The 23880-nt window shown below is 37.2% G+C and overlaps 1 protein-coding gene across 2 annotated transcripts in view; it reads right to left on the bottom strand.

The window, feature by feature from the left end:
* LGSN (lengsin, lens protein with glutamine synthetase domain) overlaps window positions 1-23880 on the bottom strand; it is a 109933-nt gene that overhangs the window by 5532 nt on the left and 80521 nt on the right. For both annotated transcript variants that reach the window (XM_036415036.2, XM_036415035.2), the window contains 3 exons: window positions 7773-7902; window positions 6804-6980; window positions 1516-1682 (listed from right to left, as the gene is read on the bottom strand). In XM_036415036.2, coding sequence (XP_036270929.1) covers window positions 1516-1682; window positions 6804-6980; window positions 7773-7863 — 435 coding nt within the window. In that variant the 5' untranslated portion in view covers window positions 7864-7902. The remainder of the gene's footprint in view (window positions 1-1515; window positions 1683-6803; window positions 6981-7772; window positions 7903-23880) is intronic.

The raw sequence follows: 23880 nt of genomic DNA, 5'->3' as shown, positions 1-23880 counted from the left end.
AAAAAAAATAAAAGTGATTCTTCTATATGAGACATTGAATAAAATAATGGAAAATATTTTCAATAGCAATAAAAAAAATAGAATGCAGAAGTTTTCTCTGTACATCAATTGTATCAGTGCTCAGCAAATGTAGGGAGCATATTAAATTATATTTTCATAAAGGAGTTCCATTGAGGAACTAGAGTAAGGTCTTAAAAATGTAGTTTCAGATGCCATTAGTAGATTAAATTATTAGAAGTTGGAAAACACTGAATAACAAGTTTTATATTGAAGTCTCTGGCAAGTGCCTAAAGTGCCAGTTATGGTTTCTTATTGATTGAAAGAAAGTCATGTGAATTAGATCCTGGGCCTATCCACAATACATTTCACATACATTTCACATTTTGTTATCAAAAGTAACCAACATATGCTCTTGCCTGGATAAAGAGAAAACAATATCTGCAGGCTGATCTAAAGAATTTCTTTTCTTTTTTTTTAAATATATTTTATTGATTTTTTACAGAGAGGAAGAGAGAGGGATAGAAAGTTAGAAATATCAATGAGAGAGAATCATCGATCAGCTGCCTCTTGCACACCCCCTACTGGGGATGTGCCCACAACCAAGGTACATGCCCTTGACCGGAATCGAACCTGGGACCCTTGAGTCCGTAGGCGGATGCTCTATACATTGAGCCAAATCGGTTTCGGCTAAAGAATTTCTTAAGAAACAAATTTGAATCTGTTAGCATTGTTTTAAAAGGTGTTTTGAAGATGCACAGTTTTTTCCCAGCATAAAACCTATGAGAAAAACTACAATTTGATATTACAGTGATAACAATTATATATTTTAATTTACAACATGTTTAACTATTATATTTTTATATAACATGAGGGATGTCTCATTCCTAAAAAGTCATGTTTCAGTTGCACAATACTAGTGTACCTGTCATTAAAATGAAGACATCATAAAATTGAAAAAAATCTTACAATCTTAGAACATACCTAAAAATATAATATTTCTTAATATCACTATTTTGGAGAACTTAATAATCATTAAGTCATCCAACAATAGAGTATTTTCTTATCAGAAATAGAAGCTAAAAGGGACATGCTTTTTATCTAGGAAATTTCTTTCTATTTAATTATTTTTCCCCCTTTTATATTTGCTCTTGGGTCTTCTGTTGCAATTTTCTCATGTCAAACAAAATATAATCTTCATAATTGCAGTAAGAGAGAAAAGATAATTCTGTAGAGGGAAATTATTCAAAGCAGAAGGACTAAAATTACCAGTCTTAATTAGTTTTATATTTCTATTGGGTAAAGGAATGGCTGTTTGGGAGCTGAAATTATGTGTTCAGCTCCTTGGGGAGCAATAATGTGTTTGGGAAGGGACAAGAGAAGAAACGAAATAAAGTATTGGTTTTCAGCTGAAGTTGCTGTGTGGATTACAATAAAATAAGAAAGAGTAATAAGGACCGTTGGCTTGCTAATGGTCATGAAATTGCATTCAGTCATAACTTGACTTGTAAAACTCACCTGGAAGAAGTGTGCAGGGATACTCTTAGACCTGGACACCCCATGAAGATCTGTTGCTTCAAATCGCACAAACTGAAGGTGATTTTTGGCCATCTCTTGTTTAATGTGCTTCATTCTAGAGGAGACTTGAGGTACCTTTGGAATTTGTGTGCTGTCCCCAGTGTCATCTGTAAAACAGAGAATGGTTCTAAAGCATTAGACCATGATGAAATGAGAAGCAAAAGGAGGCTGGTTAGCAGCAGATTATTCTTTATGAATATTAACTATGACATTCATGTCATTGGCTTAGAGCTAGAAATCTTACCCTTCCTACTTAGCCTCACGTATTCCCAAGAACATTGTCTCTAAAGGGCCAAGGAGATTGTTTATCACTTGGGACTAGGTGAAAGTGAACATCATTTGCATAAGTATATAGCAATATCATATGTAAATACTTACTGAAAATGCCTTTGCTTATGGAAATTAAAACATATTTGCATAATTAGACAGCTTTGGCATCATATAAATCTGTATATAGATGACTACCATTGAAAAGAAAACACTTTGAGCTCTTTGAACTGGTAATATCTAAATTAAAAGTTCTGGTATGTTTTGTTTTGTTCTGTTTGCCAATAGGGCTTTTTATCTTTAACATGTCATCTGAATCAAAGGCATCTACATCTTTCTGTCAAATTTAAAATTTGTGTAAATAAGCAAACAAAATAATTTTTCAAGAATGAGAGTATAGGAGATGAAAGCTCTAGACTGAGTACTCAATTTTAGCATTAGAAACCTAAAGCAACCAGAGAACAAAAAATGGGATGACAAAATGGGTACAGGCAGACCCCAGATACCAATAATCACTAAAATTAGAAGCCAAAAAAAGTCTTTTCAAGACGTTTAAGATAGTCTTCAAATTCTAAAACTTTACAATTAGAAGAGACTTTGGAGGATAAATAATCTAATCCAATGGATCAGAGAGGTATGAGGTGCCCCAAATCACACTCTCAGTTCATTGCCAAAATTGAAACCAAAATCTGAACCTTTGATTTCCAGTGGATAACTGAATATATAATTTTATGGTGATGAATTATAAAGCATATAGAGGGGTCAGGCACGTAGTACCCATCACAAATGTTATCTATCATCCACACCTTTGGAGAGGTGATAGACTGTAGGGATTCAGCACAAACACTGAAGACCCTCTGCCAACCTTCCAATGTTGCCTTTCCCCCAAAGACTTATGCTCTCTGTGCCTCAGCATTCTCATTGATACAGTGCACCTAGAGGCTTGTTATGACAATTAAACAAGTTATTTAACAGTTCCTGGGAGACAGTAAACACCGTATCGGTGCTTCTTAAATGCATCAAGTGAGCACCATTACTGTAAACCTAGTAATGGTACTCTGATCATATGTGTATTGAATACCCATCAATCTGTCACATCCCTGACACTGAGCAGCTTTAATTTTAAAGTAATACCTGAGTATCCTTTTTGACATATAATTAGGCTTTAAAAATAAGCATAAAGACGAACCGTTTAAAACATAGATTAAGTGGATTGAAAGTACATGAAGCATGAGGAAAACAAATTACTGGTTTCACCTATGCAAATATATTAGAGATAATGTCCTGTTACTGATACATTTGGCTACACTGAGACTCCTGAGGGTTTTTTACTACCTTCCATTTAACACAAACAATTAAGCTGTAGCAATTACAGTACTTCATGCTAAATTAGCAGTTGCTGTGTTCCCAACCTATTCTGAATTATTGGGTATTCGGCCCAAGTTAAATAATTCTCCTTACAGAAAATAAAATTTATAAGCAAGTTAAAATATGGAAAATTTCAGATAATCAATGTTCTAAACATCATAAGCAATTAAATACTAGTATAAACTACAAATATTGTTTGTTGTTTTTTAATTTACCTTGATTGTTGAAAATATTACAAGTGTCCCCCTTTTTTTCTTCATTTTTCCCCATTGACTCCTCGGCCCCACTCCCATATTTTAGCAACAGAAAAAGTTAGAATGTTAGATTACAGGTAATTCTATTAGTCTTTTACCTTATCTGGATCTTCTAAGTTTCTACAATAAATATGTGTTATTTCTAAAAAAGAAAAATATTGATCCATTCAAGATAGATTTTTTTTTAAGTTACCACTACTATTTATTCTGGACATAGTCTAGGGAGCTGCAGAAATATCCCTGACCTCACACAGCTTTATTTTATTGAATGAAGGAACTGTAGGCAATAAACATGCCATTGAATGCAAAGCTGAGATACAATAATTTGTGGTGAAAAGTGCTGACAAAAAAAGAATAAAACATAATCACCTAGAATAGTTTTAGATCGATAGGATTTGATCACAATGTGCACAGAGCCAACCATTGATTTGGTTTAAGATCACCAAGTTTCACCATGGCTGGATAGTGAGTATATGTATTAGTTTGCTGGGGCTGCCATAACAAATACCAGGTAGCTTTAACAGAAACTTATCTTCTTAAGCACTAGAGGGTAAAGGTCCAAGATCAAGGTGTCAGGGGGGGTTGGTTTCTGCTGAAGCTCTCTCTCCTTGGCTTACAGGTGTCCTTTTTACATGGCCTTCCCTCTGTGTGTGTCCTAATCTCTTTTTCTTATAAGGACTCAGTACTGGACACCAGTCATATTGGACTCAGGAGAGACCCTACACAACTCACTCAACATTAATTGTCTCTTTTAAAATCCCATATGCAAGTGCAATCACATTATGAGGTACTAGGGGCTTGGACTTCAACATATTAATTGGGGGGGGGAGGGGGTACTCAATTTAGTCCATAATAAATTAGCTCTAGTTTCATTAGAGTCCTCATCACCACCTGCATATTCTATGACACACGTTACTGTCTGTCTTTCCCATTTGCATGTCATTTCCAAGAGGCCAGGGGCTGAGCTTCACTTGCTGCTGTAACCCTGGTACCAGTAGCAGTACAGGCATATCATAGGCACTGGAGAGCTTTCATAAGCAAGTGTGTGAGTCAATTCATTCATTCATTCATTCATTCATTCATTTATTCATACATGCTGTGTGATTTGACCTTGTCTAATTAAGAAGCAAAAGTCGACATCACATACTTTTGCATGTTTCCTAAGTATCCATTTTCTCATTTAAAAGTTCATTTCTTTCACCAACTATGAGAACCCTATCCAATCTAATTTCATTTTCAAGGCCGTAACTAATCTCGCTGCATCATTGTCTGAATTTCTTTTCTCCAAATAAATCATACTTGTTAGTTACAATTAAACCTTTTGGTCAGCCCTTCCCAGATGCCCATGATGAATAGCAGGCAGATAATTGCCAGTTCAGGGTCTCATTTGTTTTTCTTACAGTGTGGTTCCTGGGAGGTGTTCTCCTTTCCCATCCCCTCAGCGGACTAATAAATTAAATCAGTGTGCTTTTATACAGGAAGTTTTACCAGTGTAAATGTTTGGGGGGAAGAAATCAGGAAATACATACAAACAAAAAACACATAAAACCTCCAAGCTCCGTAGCAACTAGAAGGCGGTGTTCAGTGACAACAAGGACATAGTTCAGTTGCAGAGAGCATGCCCTAGTCACTTATAAAAGATTAGCTGGGCATGTGGGCTTTCAGAAATACTATTTCAGAAAGTGCACTCGATAAGCACTCAGTTTATGGAATGCTGGCGATAATCTGCCACGCTCCCTTCCCAGGGCCTGCCTCTCTTTATCCACATGGCACCTCTGAGCGCCACCCTGCCAGTGCAAATGTACCCCACCCTCACGCTCACCCCGCAGTGTTGGAAAGCCCAGGTGGCAGAATAACCTGGTACAAAGCAGGGACAGAAAAATAACGTGTGGAAATGTGGGGGGCACATTTCCGAGGGAGGGAGGAGCTTTTTATATACATATGAAAATTCAGAGTAAGAATTATAGAGAAGAAAAGGCAATGTTGAAATGCCTTGCACTTACTAGTATTTGGAGGGTTAGTTTTTTGTGCTTAATTTTAAATTATGTACTTAAAATACACGTGTAAGTGTTTTGTTTGGGTTTGTAAACTTTTTGGTGCTTAGGGCTTAAAAAAAAAAACTTAATCCTGCCCTGGGCCAGAGAGGGAGCTTCTGAATTAACTAAATTGAATCAAAAAATGGTACACAAACACCAAGTTGATCTGTGCAGAGACAGCTCATGACACAAATTCTTTCCTCAGATTTTTTGACTTGAGACTAAGAAATGGAAAATTCCATCTTCTTTTTTTGGCTGAAGGTTACAGATTGCTCATGGAAGAGCTAAGATGGCTGACAGATGTTTTCATATTAGTCTTCCCAATGTTTGAAAAATATTTTGAATTAGTTGACACTCTAATATCAGGAAATTTCATATAAAAATTTTGAGAAGCCTCTTGATAAAACTAGATTTGAAATACTAGATGGATATGTCTTCATTAGCAAACAATTGGCTGGAGCTCTGAGGTAGCCTGGAATGGTGCATGCATGCTCTAATTCATGGGCTGACAAATACCTTCTATAAAGGGCCAGATAGAAAATATTTGCAACTTTGCAGGCCATATGGTATCCAACTACCAACTATGCCATTAGACAACACATAAAGATTCTTTACAAAAACCAGCTCACAAACTAATTTGGTTCATGGGCTATAGTTTGTCACCCTCTACTCTAGTTTCTCACAGCCAGCACCACTTCCTGTTTTCCTAGACCAGCCCACCTCATGCATCTGTATTCTTTCACAATAATAAACCTTGAGTATAATCACTTTCAGTGACTTCTGTGATTCCTTATAGTGAATTATCAAAACTAATCTTGGGAAACTCCCAAACATGTAATTAGTGTCAGAAGTAAACGTTGTTTGGTGAATACTGTACCTCTAATGTCACAAACTGCTATTTTCTTACTTTCTAAACCTTTTCAACATTGATTCCCTCATGGGGAGAAAAAAAATACCTCTTTTTAACCAGTTTCTTTCATTTGGATCTCAGAGATTTTTAACCAATACATTCATAGTTCAAAATAGCCGTATCACTGATTTAATAAGCCATAAATTTAGAGTAACAGAATTTCACTTTTAGAAGATTTGAGAGATCATCCATTACAACCTTTTCATTTTCTAGATGGGCAGCCTAGTGTGTAAAGAAAACTGTAAAGCACTTTATCAATGATGGCTGATATTCTCTTACGTATTCTGACTCCCAGGCTAGCATTCCTCAACCAACATCACATTATCTGTAATTCACATACACATTTAGGACTAGAGGCTTGAAGTATTTGTCCGTTTACCCCAGGGTCCTTACCAGTACAGCTGGAGTCAGGGTTGAATTCACTATCGGGAGCACTGGCTGATGTTTTGAGGGGTGAGGATTTCATCTCTGCTGTATGATCCTGGGAGTCCTCATCATCAGAGCCAGGTCCGACAACTGGTTTGCTCATATCCTCTAATTTGTGACACACCATTTGTCCTTTGAACCTTTCTGTAGTAATACAGAAAAAATGTTAAGGGACAATGCCATTGTTTTCAACTGTCTTCCATTATGACATGGAGAGAAATGCTTGAGGAAATAATTTATTCCTAGGCAGTAAAATACCAAATAAAGGGCAGTGAGCGTAGTACACCCTGGTTGCAGGCCATTAGGAGGTGCAATGTCTCTAGAGAATTTAAAAATAATTTTAAAAATCTATAAAAAGTCTGGCTGCTTTTGATTGCTGCCATGCACTGCCCTTTCCTACTGACTTGCCTTGGAAAACACCACTGTTCCTAGAATGGAGTTTGTTGTCCAAATTAACTCCTAGTCTCACCATTGTTTCAGACCCATCAGAGTCTAGATGGAATTCCAACATGTGGTATGAAGACGAGCCCCCACCTTTATTGTGGCCTCCCAAATCTTCAATAATCATCTTTTTACTCATTCTCAGAACAGAAATCTGCTTCTCTTCTTACTTATATGTTCCTTCTATGATGTTCTCTCTTTTTTACCACTTATCTCCTCATTCTTCCCCCTTTAAATTCTGAATATTTTGGCTGATTGTTTTTATATATTTACATTGTAACCCTGTATTTATCATCTTTTATGTTGACTTTGTACAAATAAATTTTATTTGTTTTTGCTTCTTCCATAGAAGAAAAGCAAATTTATTAGGAAAATGTGGACCAAATAAAGATTGTCATTGATAACACATTCCTGAGGGATAATGATAGCAAGACATTTGAGATTAAGTGTCTCATGCTCTACCGACTGAACCAGCCCAACAGTTGTACAAGATACCTTTTGAGTTGGGCATATCCATTTCTTCTATTGCAGTTGAAGAAATATGTGATTTAGTGACTTTCTTTCTTGTCCTTCTTAATTTTCTCATCCTACTGCCTTCTGTCTCATTATCTTCATCTCTTGAATCCTGTAATAGTTAATAAACAAAAAGTCCAATACAAGATCATGCACACAACCAAATTTGGTTGTCAAGAAAGTATGATTATTGGAGATCTAAATTTTAAAATTAATACAGGGGACCTTTATAACAAGGTAAATTTTGTCATTTCCACATCCAATGGAATAACTCAAAATTACAAATCCCAGCATTCCGCTCACAGGCTGGATAGTCTGTATCACCTTTCTCGTGTGATTTGGGAATTATCATGAAATAAATTAAGAACTTGTCCAACTAGTCAAGATTTCTATTGTTACTTTATACTCTGGGGTATTTTACATTATTTATTCCTAAATAATTTTGCCAAAGGCATTTCAAGCCCAAAAGTCTTCTTTTTCAGCATTTTTAATGTCTTTGACCAGAGCTATAATTACCTGAGATTTGATTCTCTTCTCTCTTTTTTTCTTACTCAAACTTATCGCATCCATATTTACTTTACTTCAAAAAAGCACTGCATTAATATTATTTTGTAACTGTGTTTTACAGTATAAAATGAATGTCATCCCCAAGCTGCCTTATAGCTTGATATGTAAAGAAAAACATTTTTAAACAAAATAACCAAACCTCCTACACTCTACCTATAATCTTTGAAAGGATCCCGTGATAGCCTCGACATGGCCTATTTCTAGAAGGGTCAAGAGGTGAAGAGCTTCATGGTCTTCATTACCAGAGGACAGACTCACCCCTGAGTCCCAGGACACAGACACCAATACTAAAACAAAACAATTAAAGTGTTGTGCTTTTTTTAGGCTGACACTGGTATGGTTAATGTTGTTATACAAAAACATTATGTTTCAAGGGAAAGAAAAGTGTCAGGGTCAGGGTCAGGGTCACACTACATTCTAAAATGTTTTAAGCTATTGTCTTTTTGAAGAGCATGTTCTGAGAAGTTTCATATCTGGGGGCAAGTTATATAAATACATGACCAGAGTCGCTGCTGAGGCTCAGTTGTCCCCATTTATCAATAAAGCCAGGGCAAGTCAGCTTCTGGAGACCGAAAGAAGGGGGACAACTTTTATTTTTGTAACATTCACCTGTCTTCAGATAATCCATACCAAAAAGAAAAGATTCTTAAGAAAACAACAAAGACAATTCAGCTAGTTACTAACCTGAGAACTGCACCAGTAAAACCCCAAGAACTAAATCACAGTACATGCCTCTAACTCCATAATAGATGTTCAAATCAAAAGTTTTTATCCGATTAAGATTACCTTTAGTTCAGTCTTTTGACTTTCTCTAATATACTAGGATAATCAGAGTATAGGCATAGCTATAATAACTGAAACAAATTTAGGTGAATCCCTGTTTTATCTTGCCTCCATTAGAGTATTTTTATTCTCCTTAACCTAATTACAGTCAGCTACAATATGAATGATGTTCCATTAAAAAAAAACCTATTAGCCGAGACCGGTTTGGCTCAATGGATAGAGCGTCAGCTTGGGGACTGAAGGGCCCCAGGTTCGATTCCGGTCAAGGGCATGTACCTTGGTTGCAGGCATATCCCCAGTAGGGGGTGTGCAAGAGGCAGCTGATCTATGATTCTCTCTCATAGATGTTTCTAACTCTCTATCTCTCTCCCTTCCTGTCTGTACAAAAATCAATAAAATATATTTAAAAAAAAAAAAAAAAAAAAAAAAAAAAAAAAAAAACCTATTAGCCAAGCCAAAACTGGTTTGGCTCAGTGGATAGAGCGTCAACCTGCAGACCGAAGGGTCCTAGGTTCGATTCCGGTCAAGGGCATGTATTGTACATTGGTTGAGGGCACATCCCCAGTGGGGGGGGGGGGGGGGGGGGTGCAGAAGGCAATTGATCAATGTTTCTCTCTCATCGGTATTTCTAACTCTCTCTCTCTCCCTTCCTCTGGTGAAAAATCAATAAAATATATTTAAAAAAACAAACAAAACTATTAGCCAGGATTCATGTGGTTTGGGTTCTAATTCTGACTTTTCAACTAAGTAGCAAGTCCTTCTGGAGCCTTTGTATTTTCATCTAGAATCACTACCATTTTATAAGCATTTCATAACCAGATAATATTATGTCTCATTCAGCACTTACAAAACATGCAGGGATCATTTGCTATTACCTACATTTTTGCTAAGGCAGAAATAGGTCCACAGGAGTTAAGTGCTTTGTTCAAGATCATATAACGGCCCAGGAAGAATGGGATTATTTAAGAAACTTCCCACATCACACAGCCTGACAGTTGAACTAGATGGAGTTCCAATTCTAATGTCATCTGTATGAGTCACAAAAACTTGTTCACTCAACTTCTTCAATTATATATTCTTTTACAGTTGTATTTTTGTTGTGTGTTTTTTTTTTTAACTGTGCTAATGGTTAAATATTTTGACCAACTTCTCTCAATACCATTCTAGATGCCACTGCTGGGGAAAAATTAGAGTCACTACAGATATCACTCTGCCCAGGGGCCCTCTAGAACTTCTGTGTACTCTGAGCAGCATTCCAGACTTTTTGAAATCTTTTATGTGGTCATTGAGAAACTTCCTTTTCTCCTTTACTCTCTACTTTATACTGTAATTGCCAATGTTTTAAAATTATAAAATTTAACGTAAAAATCCAGATTTCTGCCATTCTTTAGAGATTTGGAAAACTGGCATCACTGGGACCATATTTTGTCATGCAACAACTGGCTAGAGCCACATGTTGACTCCTTCCTGGAAAGGGATGTCCTCTCTGGTGTTCACCATCTAGCCCATGGTTTCTCTTCATTTTCTGCCTGGAATTTGAGTTTGCTAACACTGAACAACCCGAATCACTTTCTTTACCACATGGAAGCCTTCAATTCCATCACAGTACTTTATTGTAAGACTAGAGGCCCAGTGCACAAATTTGTGCACCAGTGGGGTCCCTTGGCCTGGCCTGTGGAATGGGGCCAAAACCAGCTGTCCAACATCCCCTGGAGGGTTCTGGATTGTGAGAGAGCACAGGCCAGACTGAGGGACCCCACTGATGCATGATCAGGGCAGGGGAGAGACGTTGGAGGCTGGCCAGCTGGGGAGTGACTGCAGAAGGGCTCCAGGGCATGTCTTGCTTGTCTTGCTCAGTCCTGATTGGCCAGACCCCAGCAGCAAGCTAACCTACCAGTTGGAGCATCTGCCCCCTATTGGTCAGTGCACATCATAGCTAGCAGTTGAATGGCCTTAGCATATCATTAGTATATTACACTTTGATTGGTTGAACAAACAGACACTTAGCATATTAGACTTGTATATATAGGATTCTTCATGAAAGGGATCATGTTTTATTTGTTTTTATGTCTTTGCTTTTGCCTTATCCATAACAGGTTATCCATAGTCCTCATTATTTGAATTGATAAAATTTAAACTGGTAGAGAGTTAAAATGGTTGTAATTACTACAAAGGAAAGAGTTATAAAAAAATAAAATTGTAGCCCTGGCCAGATTGGCTGAGTATATAGAAAGTCAGCTCTGGTACTAAAAGATCCCAGCTTCAATTCTGGTCAAGGGCACATACCTCAGTTTTAGGTTCAATCCAGGACCTGTTGGGGAGCATGCAGAAGCAACCAATTGATGTGTCTCTCTCATACCAATATTTCTCTCTTATTGTCTCTCCCCCTCCCTTCCACTCTAAAAATCAATGGAAAAATATCCTTGGATGATAACACTTTTATTATACCTACTGAGTCAAATCTCTTCTAAATGCTCTCTATATATTAATGCATTTAGTTTCAAACCCATCCCTTGAGATAGATACATTATCATCTCCATTTTAGAGGTGAAGAAAACTGAGTAAAAAAAATAAAAAATAATATCTTACCTAATAAAAGAGAAACATACAAATCAATCAACACTCCACTATGCCCACAGCCAATCAGAGTGAGTATGCAAATTAAACCAACAAAGATGGAGGTTAATTTGCATATGCAGGCACAGAGCAGTGTGAAGCCTGCTATGAGGGGAAGTGGGTGGTGGAGAGGGCTACTGAAGTGGTGCTCCAGACAGAAGCCAGGACTTGCTGGCTCTGGGCAGCCTGGGAGTGGGGACATGCTGGCTCCTAGGTGGCCGGGGAGCAGGGAGTTGCCAGATCCTGGGCCACCAGGAGTGGGGATGTGCCGACTCCAGGTGGCCTGGGAGCAAGGAAGTGCTGGCTCCCAGGTGGTCAGGAGTGAAGCCAGGGGCCTATTCTTACACAAATATTGTGCAACAGGCCTCTAGTGTGTGTGTGTGTGTGTGTGTGTGTGTGTGTGTGTGTGTGAATTTACCTCAAATCACATATCTTTTAAGTAGGAGAGTTAGGATTTGAACCCAGGCAGTTGGCACTAGAGCACAAGTACTTAATGTGTTCTAAATGAATACTGTCAGTAGGACTGCCCTCTGGGGAGCTGTGGTGCTAGGAGGCTAGAGCAGAATTCAAGAGAGCTCCTGCAGGGCCAAGTATTAACTCTTTAGTGCATGGATTGTAGACAGGACTAAGGGCCTTAGATCAATGGTCGGCAAATTCATTAATCAACAGAGCCAAATAGCAACGGTACAACTATTGAAATTTCTTTTGAGAGCCAAATTTTTGAAACTTAAACTTCTTCTAATGCCACTTCTTCAAAATAGACTTGCCCAGGCCATGGTATTTTGTGGAAGAGCCACACTCAAGGGGCCAAAGAGCCACATGTGGCTCGAGAGCCAAGGTTTGCCGACCACTGCCTTAGGGGAATAGTAGGACAGCTAGAGCAGTTTGGAAATATTTCTCAAGCAATCGGCAATACAGTTGCAGCTGAAAGGTCTTCTGGTTGCACGTTTGTGCTGCACAAGCAGTGCCTGGTGCATAGTAAGTACTAAATAGATGTTAGTCCTAATTGTTATTACCCAAGCACCATGCATTACTGGGGGTCTCTGTTTGGAAGATACCTTATGTTAGGTTACCTCATGGGCCCCTAACTTACAGGAGATGGGCCCCTAACTTACAGGAGATAGCTCCTATTAATTTATAAATTCTGAACTTAAGAAATGAGAGGAACCACTCAGGTGAGGTTATGTCAAGTAGTCTGAGGGTCCTCAGAGAGGGCAGAGTGTCCAACATTCTCATACTTGGACTCTAAATGCTGCTATTATTAAGCATTCTCATACTTGGACTCTAAATGCTGCTATTATTAAGCAGGTAGAATACTTTATAAATAGTCTTCAGATAGCCAGAGAAACTAGGCCAAGCTTAAACGAAAAAGGGGGCACCTGAGCCGAAGATAGAGATGGATGAAGTAAACCAGTTTGGAGGAACCATGAGCATAAGCACAGATATTCAGTTTTATTCTGGTCACATAGCATAAATATGCAAGTCTAATTCATGCTTAATGTAGATGATCTCAAAATTCTACAACAGGTTGATTCTGATTTCTTTTGACATTTCCACCTGAGAAGCTTTTCTGCTATCATTCCATAGATGGCTCCGTTGTCTCATACACAGGAATGGCCTTACAGAATGTTTTCTATTACAAGATATTTTCATAATTCATGTTTTTCTCATCACAGTGTTTCTTTTGAAAGTTGTTTATATGGATTCATATAAGGCTGTCATTTTGCATTTTAAATCCATAGTTTGATCAAATTAACTAAAAGAGGCTTAACCTAAAGGGATTTTGCCAAGCATTAAATATAAAACCTAATTTGACCTAATAAGTTTCCTTTTAATAATCAGTGTTATTTACATTCTAAATATCACTGACTTTATTCATTTACTTTTAATTTTCTTTAACAGTTAGCTTTTTAATGTCAATACTTAAAATAAACCTTTGTTTTGACCTCTGTGTACTGGCTATAAATGTGAGGTATAATCCTTCATATACTTTGATTTTTGTTAAAGATAAAGGTGCACAAAAAAAGAAAGCAAGCTAAGAAACGCTCACAAGTTTTAACCTCTTAGAAATCAGGGGGGAAAGGAATCAATGATTGTCAAATTTAAAAGAATATGTCAAACTGAAAAGAATGTGTCTTCAGTTTTCTTAAAGTATATTCTTCAAAAAAAATGGGAGGAAAATGTATTTAAAATAGTCACAGAAGTGATATTTCAAAGAGCATATCAAAACTTGCATCAACTAATATAAACATCTCCATGCCTATTAACTCCTATTCCTACTCTGGCAACCTGGTCTAGGAAAATAATTCAAAATATGTAAAGTTACATATATGTCCAGTACCACCTCTGTTATAATAGTGAAGACTTGAAAGCAGTATAGATTAAAGTAGAATGAGTTAAATACATTGTGGTGATTCTGTTCAGTGAATTAACCATTTAGAATTGAGTGCTGCCACTTCCCATCTTCTCACATGGATTAACATAGCCATTACCAAACTGTTCTCCTTACTTTCAGCATGACCATTCTCCTGCTATCCTCTAGACCAGTGGTCAGCAAACTGCTGCTCTCGAGCAACATGCAGCTCTTTGGCCCCTTGAGTTTTTAGCAAAGGCCAGCTTAGGAGTATCCTAATTAAGTTAATAAAATGTACCTACCTATATAGCTTAAGTTTAAAAAACTTGGCTCTCAAAAGAAATTTCAATAGTTGTACTGTTGATATTTGGCTCTATTGACTAATGAGTTTGCCGACCACTGCTCTAGACTAATTCCCAAGTTACTGCTCTAAATAACAATTTTGATCTTGTTATTTCTTTGCTTAGAATACTTCCACAATTTCCCAGCACCTTCTGGAAAAAATTAGAATTAATATTACCTGAGATGTTGTATAAACCAGCCTTACCAATCTCTGTAGACTCCATAACTGGTCATTTTCACGCACAAATTCTAGCTCCATCTTAATAGAACTGGGTTTATCATTTCTGTGGCTAACATTGTTTCCTTCTTGCCTAGGCTATTTTGATTATCTACTTTTCTGACCACCCTCAAAATTAACCCAACTCTCTGGACAATTTGGTATAGCCACTCTATTCGAAGATGATTACTTTTCTTAAATCCCCAGTGAAAGTAGACCTCTTACTAAACTTTGTAGCCTGTTCAAATAAATCATAAGTATTGTCTTTTTTGTCACAATTGGTAAACTATTTCGTCTCCTCTTAGAAATCTTATTTAGTGCTTTGTAAAATAATTATCAGTATAATTAAAGTTTCCTTCATCCACATACTTTTTTCTCCAAATAAAAAGGCAATAAGTAGTTTAACTCAAGTATTGTGATTCCTTAAATACCATGTGTGCAGTATACTTAGGTGCCTTCCTCTTCTAGAGGTAATGAACACTGCAGCAATAAACCAAGGAACTAGGGAGGATCCCCAATATCCACTTGGGCAAAAAAATGAGGATATTCCAGATATCTGTGAGGTAGATTTGGCAGTTTGGTGCTTAATTAGATATAGAACTTTACTATATCTTCCTCTCTAAGAGAAAAAAAAAGAAGAAGAATGTTAGAAGAAAGAGGAGGGAAAATGAAAAATGAGGAAGAGGGGATTATGAAAAAGGAAATTATTAACATTAAATGGTCAGTTTTCAAATCACATAACTGAGCCTCAGGAAGATTAAGGTCACTTAAGTGGAGGACAAGAAAGGTAGACAGTTCTGGAGCTTCCAATTTTGTCTTCCAGGTGTAAGTGGCTCAGACAGTAGGGATATGGAAAACTAAAGTTTTAAGGAAGATGGAACTGGTTTGACATAGTCATAGCAGAGAATGAGAAAGAGCCAAGTCAAGAAACAAAAATGTTGAGTGTCCCACAGGAACTGGAGACTTTAAAGTTGTGGTGGTATCAATCCACATCACACAGGTAAATGATTTTTCCCCAGCAAAGCTCTGTTTGAGATGTTAAAAACACAGGATTGAGGTTTTTGAGGATATAAACTCAGGAAGACAATGACAAAGTAAGTTGAAGATATTGGCAACTAAGAGACCAGAATAATAAAATATGAAATCCAAGCTACGTGGACTAAAAAATGAAAACAGGAAAGACTGACAAGGCAAACCTAGTCAACAGACTGAAGATTCTTGAAAGGTTAATACATTTTAAATGTATCCTTGAGCTTAATCTATTGCCTACAGTAAAATGGAAATTTAATAAATATTTTCTTTTTTTAATATTTTTATTGATTACAGAGAAGAAAGGAGAGGGAAAGAGATAGAAACATCAATGATGAGAAAGAATCACTGTTTGGCCGCTTCCTGCACACTCCCTACTGGGGTTTGGCCCACAACCCGGAATTGAACCTGGGACCCTTCAATCCACAGGCCAACGCTCTATCCACTGAGCCAAACCAGCTAGGGCTAATAAATATTCTCTAATGAATGAATGGCAACTAAACCCTACCATGTTGAAATACAAAGTAGGAAGGGACATTTGACTCTGATCTCTGCTTCATAAATGATTCCAAATGAGATTTATGTGTCTCTCCATAGGTTCTAATGATAATCCAATAGGCTGATGTAATCAAAACAACTTTCCTAGAGAAAATATTGTATGGATGCCTTTGAACTTTTCTCAGGAAGGGCTTTAAAAAAAAAAAAAAAAAAGTTTCTGCTGGTGACAAGCTGCTGCATAACAACTTTGTCTCTTGACATCATTAATTTCACCTTTTCTTAGTGGGGGAGGGGAGCTCCCTCTATTTATCCTCTAAACCACAATTTATCACTAGGGATGATTACTTCCTTTAAAACATGGACAAAATCTTATTTCCTATATCTCCTCTTAGCATAACTAAAACATGCTGATATCTCAAGAGAATTTTCTAAACATTAAGGAATGATATTAAAGAAAATTCAGAAACATTGAAAAGAACCAATTACAAAATATTTGCTCAGTCCTGGCAATTAACTATGTTTGTAGACTCTGATCTATTCCACATCTTACTCAAGACCCTGCCCAAAATATTCTCCTTTTTACATATCTAGTTCACCAGTCAGGTAAGTAGCATCATTTGGAGCTTATTTAAAAACATAAAACACCTATTTATGGCCTAGTTAGTGATTCAACCAAGCTGTTTCTGCAAAGTCCCTTTAGTCTCACACAAAATTAGGAAATCTCTGAGATCATTATGCACAAGGATACAAAAGACCACCAATTTCCAATTTACATAAAATGAGATATTTTAGGGACCCATTACCCATAGAGTTCCTTATCCTAAAAGCTAGATCTTCACCTGTATATTTTTAAAGAATTGTAATCCTTAAAGTCTATTGCATTTTAGGAAGCTTCATCTGAATACATGGAATCTCTGAAGATTTTGTGGTTCTTTATTACAAATATAATAATCCTCATTGGAAAAAAAATTTAAAGGTACAGAAACTCATAAAATAAAATGGAAAACTAAAAATAAGATAATAAAAGTTCTTTATTTTCCTATAACCTTTTGTTTTGTGATAAGTAAATATTTTTAGAAAGAATTGATTCTTATTATTATAAATAATTCTTGTAATGGCTCATTTTCTTATATAAATTATTTAATAGTTGTTTGTCGTTGCTTAATGTGTCAATACTGCTTGGGACCACACACATTTTAAAATATACCAAAAACAGAAACTGAAGAGAATATTTATAGTACATTCACATCTCTTATTGACAAGTGACTTACTGGGACTACTCTACTTTCATTTATTCAACAAATACTTAATGAATTACCTAGATTACTAGATGCTTTCGAAGAACTATAGATGAATTACTTGCTGTTTCATGGAAGATAATATAACACATAATTTTTAAAGGTGTGTTAGCATCTGTTATATAAATGATTTAAAAAAAAAAAAAAGGCGTGTTGGCATTTGTTGTATAAATGAGGAAGGCATTGCTAGAACCATTTTCCTGATGACACAGCTAAGTCTAAAAGATACAGTAACTCACCTAATTTCATACCTAGAAAGTACAGAATCCAAACAGATGGTTTGAAACTCTTCTTTCATTTCTTCATGCTACTTACAAACTTTACAGACAACAAAACACTAAAAACTATTGCCTTTAGGAATACTAAATCCTGGGCAGTTTTATATAAAATGCAGCAGGAAATTCAAGTCCTTTGTCTTTTAACTTTACACTTCAATTTAGCATTCAGTCCTTTGAGATGAAACTAAGCACAGAAGGAAAATACAGATTAAATTCTTGGAAGTTACAGAAAATCAGAACTTTACTTAATATATGGATATTTCAAGAGAATTTTCTAAACATTAAGAAATGAAATTAAAGAGATGGGCTACTTGGAAAAGTGTCATGTTTCTCATTCTCAAGCACATTTGAGGAGGGGTGAGATAGTCCAATGTCATGAATCACCAGATAGTTTCCAGTTCTACCACCAGAGATGCTCAGCACTTTTACCATGAAATAACCCAAATCCAAGTTGGGAGATTCACTGGGACCCTGCTCCACGTATATATCCACATCCATCTGAGAATTATTGAAAAATTATCATTATAAAGAGCCTCTGCGTGAAAGAAGTGCCACATGTTAAATGATGGGATGGACCTCTCATCCATCCCAGCAAGATGGTAAAATACACAGTAGTAGCACCAAGCACAGAGCAAATCCCACCACTGGGGCAAGTCCATGCAAAATCTGCCACAGAACATTCTGTATTAGAGAATGTGCCTGACAGGTAGTTTCACAAAAGAGAAAAAAATTATTTTCTACAGATATAGCACCATGTTATTTTTATAAGGTGAAGCTAAATAACAAAGGATGCTAAAAATTTGGTGAATTCCCTGAGCTTGGTACTAGTCCTGGTCTTATTTAGCATTTTTATAAGTAAATTGAAAAATAAATTCTTAAGTTTTTCAGATAAATTAAGGTTTTGCAGCTAAAATTATATTTATCTTGTATAGAGAGGATCAATGTGATTTCTGAAAGCTTTGTGGATAGGTAGAAAAGCAACAAATATACTTCAAAGGTAGGGAAGATTTGCAAATTATTTTCTTTTTTAGTTTTTATTGAATTTATTGGGGTGACATTGGTTAAGATATTGTAGAAATTTTTAAATATACATAAAGTATATGATATATATTTATGAGAATGGGTTCTGTGAAATAAGATCCAAAAACATAGAATTGTTGGTAAAGGGATCAACTAATGGGCTGCTGCAGAGAAGCATCGAACAGACCATCAAATTACAGTGTGGGAGTATTGGGGAGATAAGAGATCAACCGAAGGACTTGTATGCATGCATATAAGCATAACCAATGGACACAAGACCCTGGCGGGGAGGGGGGAGTGAGGGCATGTGCCAGGGGGTAGGGGAGGCCTGAGGAAGGTCAATGTGGGGGGGGAGGGGGGAGAGACATATGTACTATTTGTAATACTTTAAACATAAATAAATAAATAAATAAATAAATAAATAAATAAATAAAACAATGAAACTGGGCCTTATCAAAAAGAATATTTTAAATATGATGGGAGAAGACATTTTATGTTTTAAAAATATAATATGCCCAGAACTAGAATAATAATATAGTTCTAGTCACTGTACCTTAGGAAAACTTTAGTGAGCTATAAAAGGATACAGATGTATTTACAATAGTTATATAAATGTATACCACATATAATTGTTATCATTATTATATCCAAAAGCAAATAAAGTTCTACTATGCAAAAGAAAAAGTATAAAACTCTTTAAGAAAACTTAGTGGAGCTATTACTGGCGAGTCTACAACACAACACACAGGCATTCCGGTTTCAGTGAGTAGTCTCTCAACCGCCATGCATGAAACAGGAACCTATTTTTTAACATTGAGAGAGGTGCTTGAACTCGAAAAGGGTAGATTTAAGGTAAATCACAATTAATGTGAAATGAACTAAAAATCTTGAGATCTGAAAACAAAACTTTGAATCCTAAGAGACAAAACGCATTTACAATAAAAATATAGAGTTGGGAAGTTTTTGTAGAATTGCACAGAAAATAGCAGGAAGCAGGGAAGGTAGGGTAAGCTGGGGTCATAGCCTCCCACAGAGCTGCAGTAGTGCCCTAGCACACAGAAAGATCCAGGCTGCAGAGAGAGTGGACCTCTGGCCCCCCCCCAGGTGGCATCTGTTCCTGCTGCACTGTGGAAGCATCAGCTCTGTGTCTATCTGTGCAGGTGTTTTCTGGATGAGTCATAAGCATCTACAGGGCAGAGAACAAATCTTACCCAACTTGCTTGATATACTAGTACCACCCAGCTCAATGCTACGTGCAAGGTTTTTGATAAATAGATTTTAATTATTGTGATAGATTTCACATCCTTATATACCCATAAGGTCTATATTTGGTGATAAGAATGTGTTTTTTAATCTATTTTCTGTTCACCCCTGCTAAGAATTTGGCTGAATGCATGACTTTATGACATTGCTTTGCATAGGGTAGCTCAGAAAAATATTCTTTAGGGAACTACCAAATCTAAGATTAATAACTTCCTTTTTACAGGAGATTTTGCCGACGAATTTGTTCTGCTTGGGGAAGTGATCATCCTAGCGGATTTTCTTCACACACGCAATCTGCCCTTCTGAATCCACCAAGCCTTTGTTCAGCTGCCGTGTTTTTGCAGTTAAGCTCGTGCTACTGCTGCTCACGTTACCAGAGCATCTGGTATGGAACACAATCTTTGTCCTTTTCCAGACTTTAGTTAACTGGGGAAGGAATGTCACACACCATCTCCTTCCCTCCTCCCATGTACTTTCTCATCCCGAGAATATGGCTCCACTCAGGAGAGCACAAAGGAGTTTATTCAGGGGAGAGTCAGATCAAGTGGCTGCCAAGGCTCACCTTTATTACGTCTATTCAATATAACGTTCCATCCCAGTTATCACGGAGAGAGAGTGTGTCTCTTGCTGTGAAAATTTGTGTACTTTAAAATGATATTGTTAGTTTTTTCTATTTTCCTAAGAGAACATCAACATTGGTCTAGACCAGTGGTCGGCAAACCATGGCTTGTGAGCCACATGCGGCTCTTTGGCCCTTTGAGTGTGGTTCTTCCACAAAATATCATGCCTATACAGAAACTTCGTGGGCCCATGCACAGAAGTCAGTTTTCGGCCTGGGCGAGTCTATCTTGAAGAAGTGGTTTTAACGCCGAGCCACACTCAAGGGGCCAAAGATCCACATGTGGCTCACGAGCCGTGGTTTGCCGACCACTGATCTAGACCAGTGGTTCCCAACCTTTTTTATTTGGGGGGGGAGGGGGATGCCCCACCTAAGCATCTCTAAAACTCTGATGCCCCCCCTGTGACATATAATTCTTATTATTCAAAAAGTGAACTCCTATTCACATGGAGAAAGCCTAAAAGCTTGGTCTAAACAAGCTTCCAAAGAACATGGCATCCATGAAAGAGAAAAATAAAAGAACAAAAGGATAGTTGAAGTACTGAGGAAGAAATCACTAAGAAATTGTTAAATTAATAACAATATGAAGTGATATGAAAAAATAGCAAAGAAAGTTTCAAAACACATAATGGAGAACTGAAATGTATGAAATATGTCACAATATATATTTATATACTGTATATGAGGCCCCTAGAACCATAAGAAATGCAAAAAAAAAAAAAAAAAAAAAAAAAAAAAAAAAAAAAAAAAAAAAAAGTCACTGTTAATAGCTCATTCTCTAATTGCCCCCCTTGAAAATCAAATCTCCCTCCACCCCCCATGAGGCGTGTGCCCCACATTGGGAACCATTGGTCTCTAGACTGATATGGAGACAAGGTGACTCAAAAATTTTCACAAAAGCTGGGTCGCCTAGAATCCTTGCCCAAAATTGTATGAGGTAAGGGAGAAAATACAGTTCGACCATAAGCTCAGGAGTAACAAAACTTACTCCGATTTAATTAGAAACCAAAATTTCAAAAAGCTGATGATGTACATACTGATTACTTTCTTTCTCTAAGCCATCATTTACAGCTACACATTTACTTTCAGATAAATTGGTTGTCTTACACAAACATATCCATCATTTGATGCCTCTGACAAGGATCAGTCACTACTTGATAAGCCACAGCTTATCACTCCAGTGAATCCTTTCTTCACATAGTTACCCACTTTCTTTGTGGCAAGTACACTTATTCTTGTCTCCATACCAAAGCACACTGCTTAGACTCAGTGTACATGCCAGTCACCTCATTCTTCCTTAAGTTTTCTATATGGGTTTTTATTGATTTTAGACAAAAGGGGGAGGAATATGGATGTGAGAGAGAAACATCAATTGGCTGGGGATCAAGCCCAGCAACCCTGGCAAGTGCCCTAACCAGGCATTGAACCTGTGACCTTTTGGTTCATGAGACAATGCTCAACCAATTGAGCCACCCTGGCCAGGGCTTCTGTGCTGTACCAGCACAGCCAAGGGTTCGGCGAGCCTGAGGGGAGTCGGCAAAGGATGAAGAAAAGACAGACAGCCAAAACCAGTTTGGCTCAGTGGATAGAGCGTCCACCTGCGGACTGACAGGTCCCAGGTTTGATTCCGGTCAAGGGCATGTGCCTTGGTTGCGGGCACATCCCCAGTAGGGGGCAGCTGATCGATGTCTCTCTCTCATCGATGTTTCTAACTCTCTATCCCTCTCCCTTCCTCTCTGTAAAAAATCAATAAAATATTAAAAAAAAAAAAAAAAAAAAAGGACAAAGAGAATAAGCTGAGTCTAGGTGGATCTCCTATGCCTGGCTGAGATCATAGAACAGATCCAGACAGCAAGCTGGACCTTTATTTTATAGCCAGAGGTAAACAAGGCAGTGGTCACCATATAATGTTGTAATGTTCTTGTGAGTTTCACTTGTTTTGGCAGCACTTGCTGCCCCTCCCACAGCCCATTAGCTACCCAGGAAGGATTTAGGGAGCATCATAAGGTCAAGCTTAATTATGCTAAGAGTACTGCGCCCTCTAAGAGGGGACTTGTTTTTGGCTTTGCCAACAGGTCAGTCCGAGGCTTAACCCCATAACCGCTCCCTGCAGGCTTCTTTGGGTTTTTATCAGTCCACTAGATGAAGAAGGAGTAAGGACCAGGTCTATTCTCTGCATGACACTATTCCAAACAGTATATTGGTCTACCACTGTGCCTTACCCATGGTAGGTGTGCTTCTTACATTATATTTTCTTAACTTCATCTAAAGAAAACTGACACCCTCCCAGATCTGAATACAGCATTCCTCCCAGTCTACATTTCAGCTTTTCAGAATAATCTGTCTTAAAAATAAGAGTAGAACTTGAATACATACACATAATGAGAATGCTGCATATTGACAACTGAGTATTTTAATATATTCTAGAGCAAATGAGTGGGCTGTCCTATTTAAAATGCTGAACATTTGAAACTGAGGCTTGAAAGGGACCAAAGTTTTGCCACTCTGAAGCTGTCCTTTTAATATATTGACTTTAAGCTGTTTATAAGAGGAAACAAAAAAGAAAAGAAAAAAGACTCAGAAAGAACCTTGGCCCTTCCCCTTTCCCTGCCCAGGAGAGTCAGATAAAGAAAGCTGCTTCAGGAAAGAGATTTCAGGTTTCAGTTGAGCCTCATTTGAATTAACTACTGTAAATAGGAGGGCTTCAGGCAGGGGCGTGTTAGCTAGATAAGCTCTTTCATTCCATTGTTTCTGAGTTACATAACAATAATTTATCTGCCAACTGTGTGCCAGCCCATTGTCACTTTTGTAACTAATACCCCTTTTTTCCACCTTTTCTCTTTGTCCAAAATATCATAAACACCCAGTTTTGCATCTCTGTTTTGGAATTTTCATGCTTATGTGAATTCCCCATGTGCATGTATTAAAATTTTATATTCTCCTGTTAATCTCCCTGTCCATTTGATTATTAGTTTAGCGAGAAGAACTTAGAAGGTGAGAGGAAGAGTATTCATTTTTGTTAGCCTCCACGGCTCTCAATTTTAATCACTTAACCTCAAACATTTTTATTAGAATGAGACAAGCACTGTGAGAAAAACAAAGATGATGCTCTTAATAGCAATCAAAATAGGCATAAAATTTTTATAACGTCCTCATGCTTCTGAAACTCAGTGCCTAGCGAAAAGTTATTTGAAATGATTATTAAAA

The sequence above is a fragment of the Pipistrellus kuhlii genome, unplaced genomic scaffold (genome assembly GCF_014108245.1).
Source record: "Pipistrellus kuhlii isolate mPipKuh1 unplaced genomic scaffold, mPipKuh1.p scaffold_m20_p_5, whole genome shotgun sequence".
In the NCBI taxonomy this organism is placed as follows: domain Eukaryota; kingdom Metazoa; phylum Chordata; class Mammalia; order Chiroptera; family Vespertilionidae; genus Pipistrellus; species Pipistrellus kuhlii.
The sequence above is the reverse complement of the archived record's forward strand: the minus strand, read 5'-3'. Positions and strand labels throughout refer to the sequence as shown.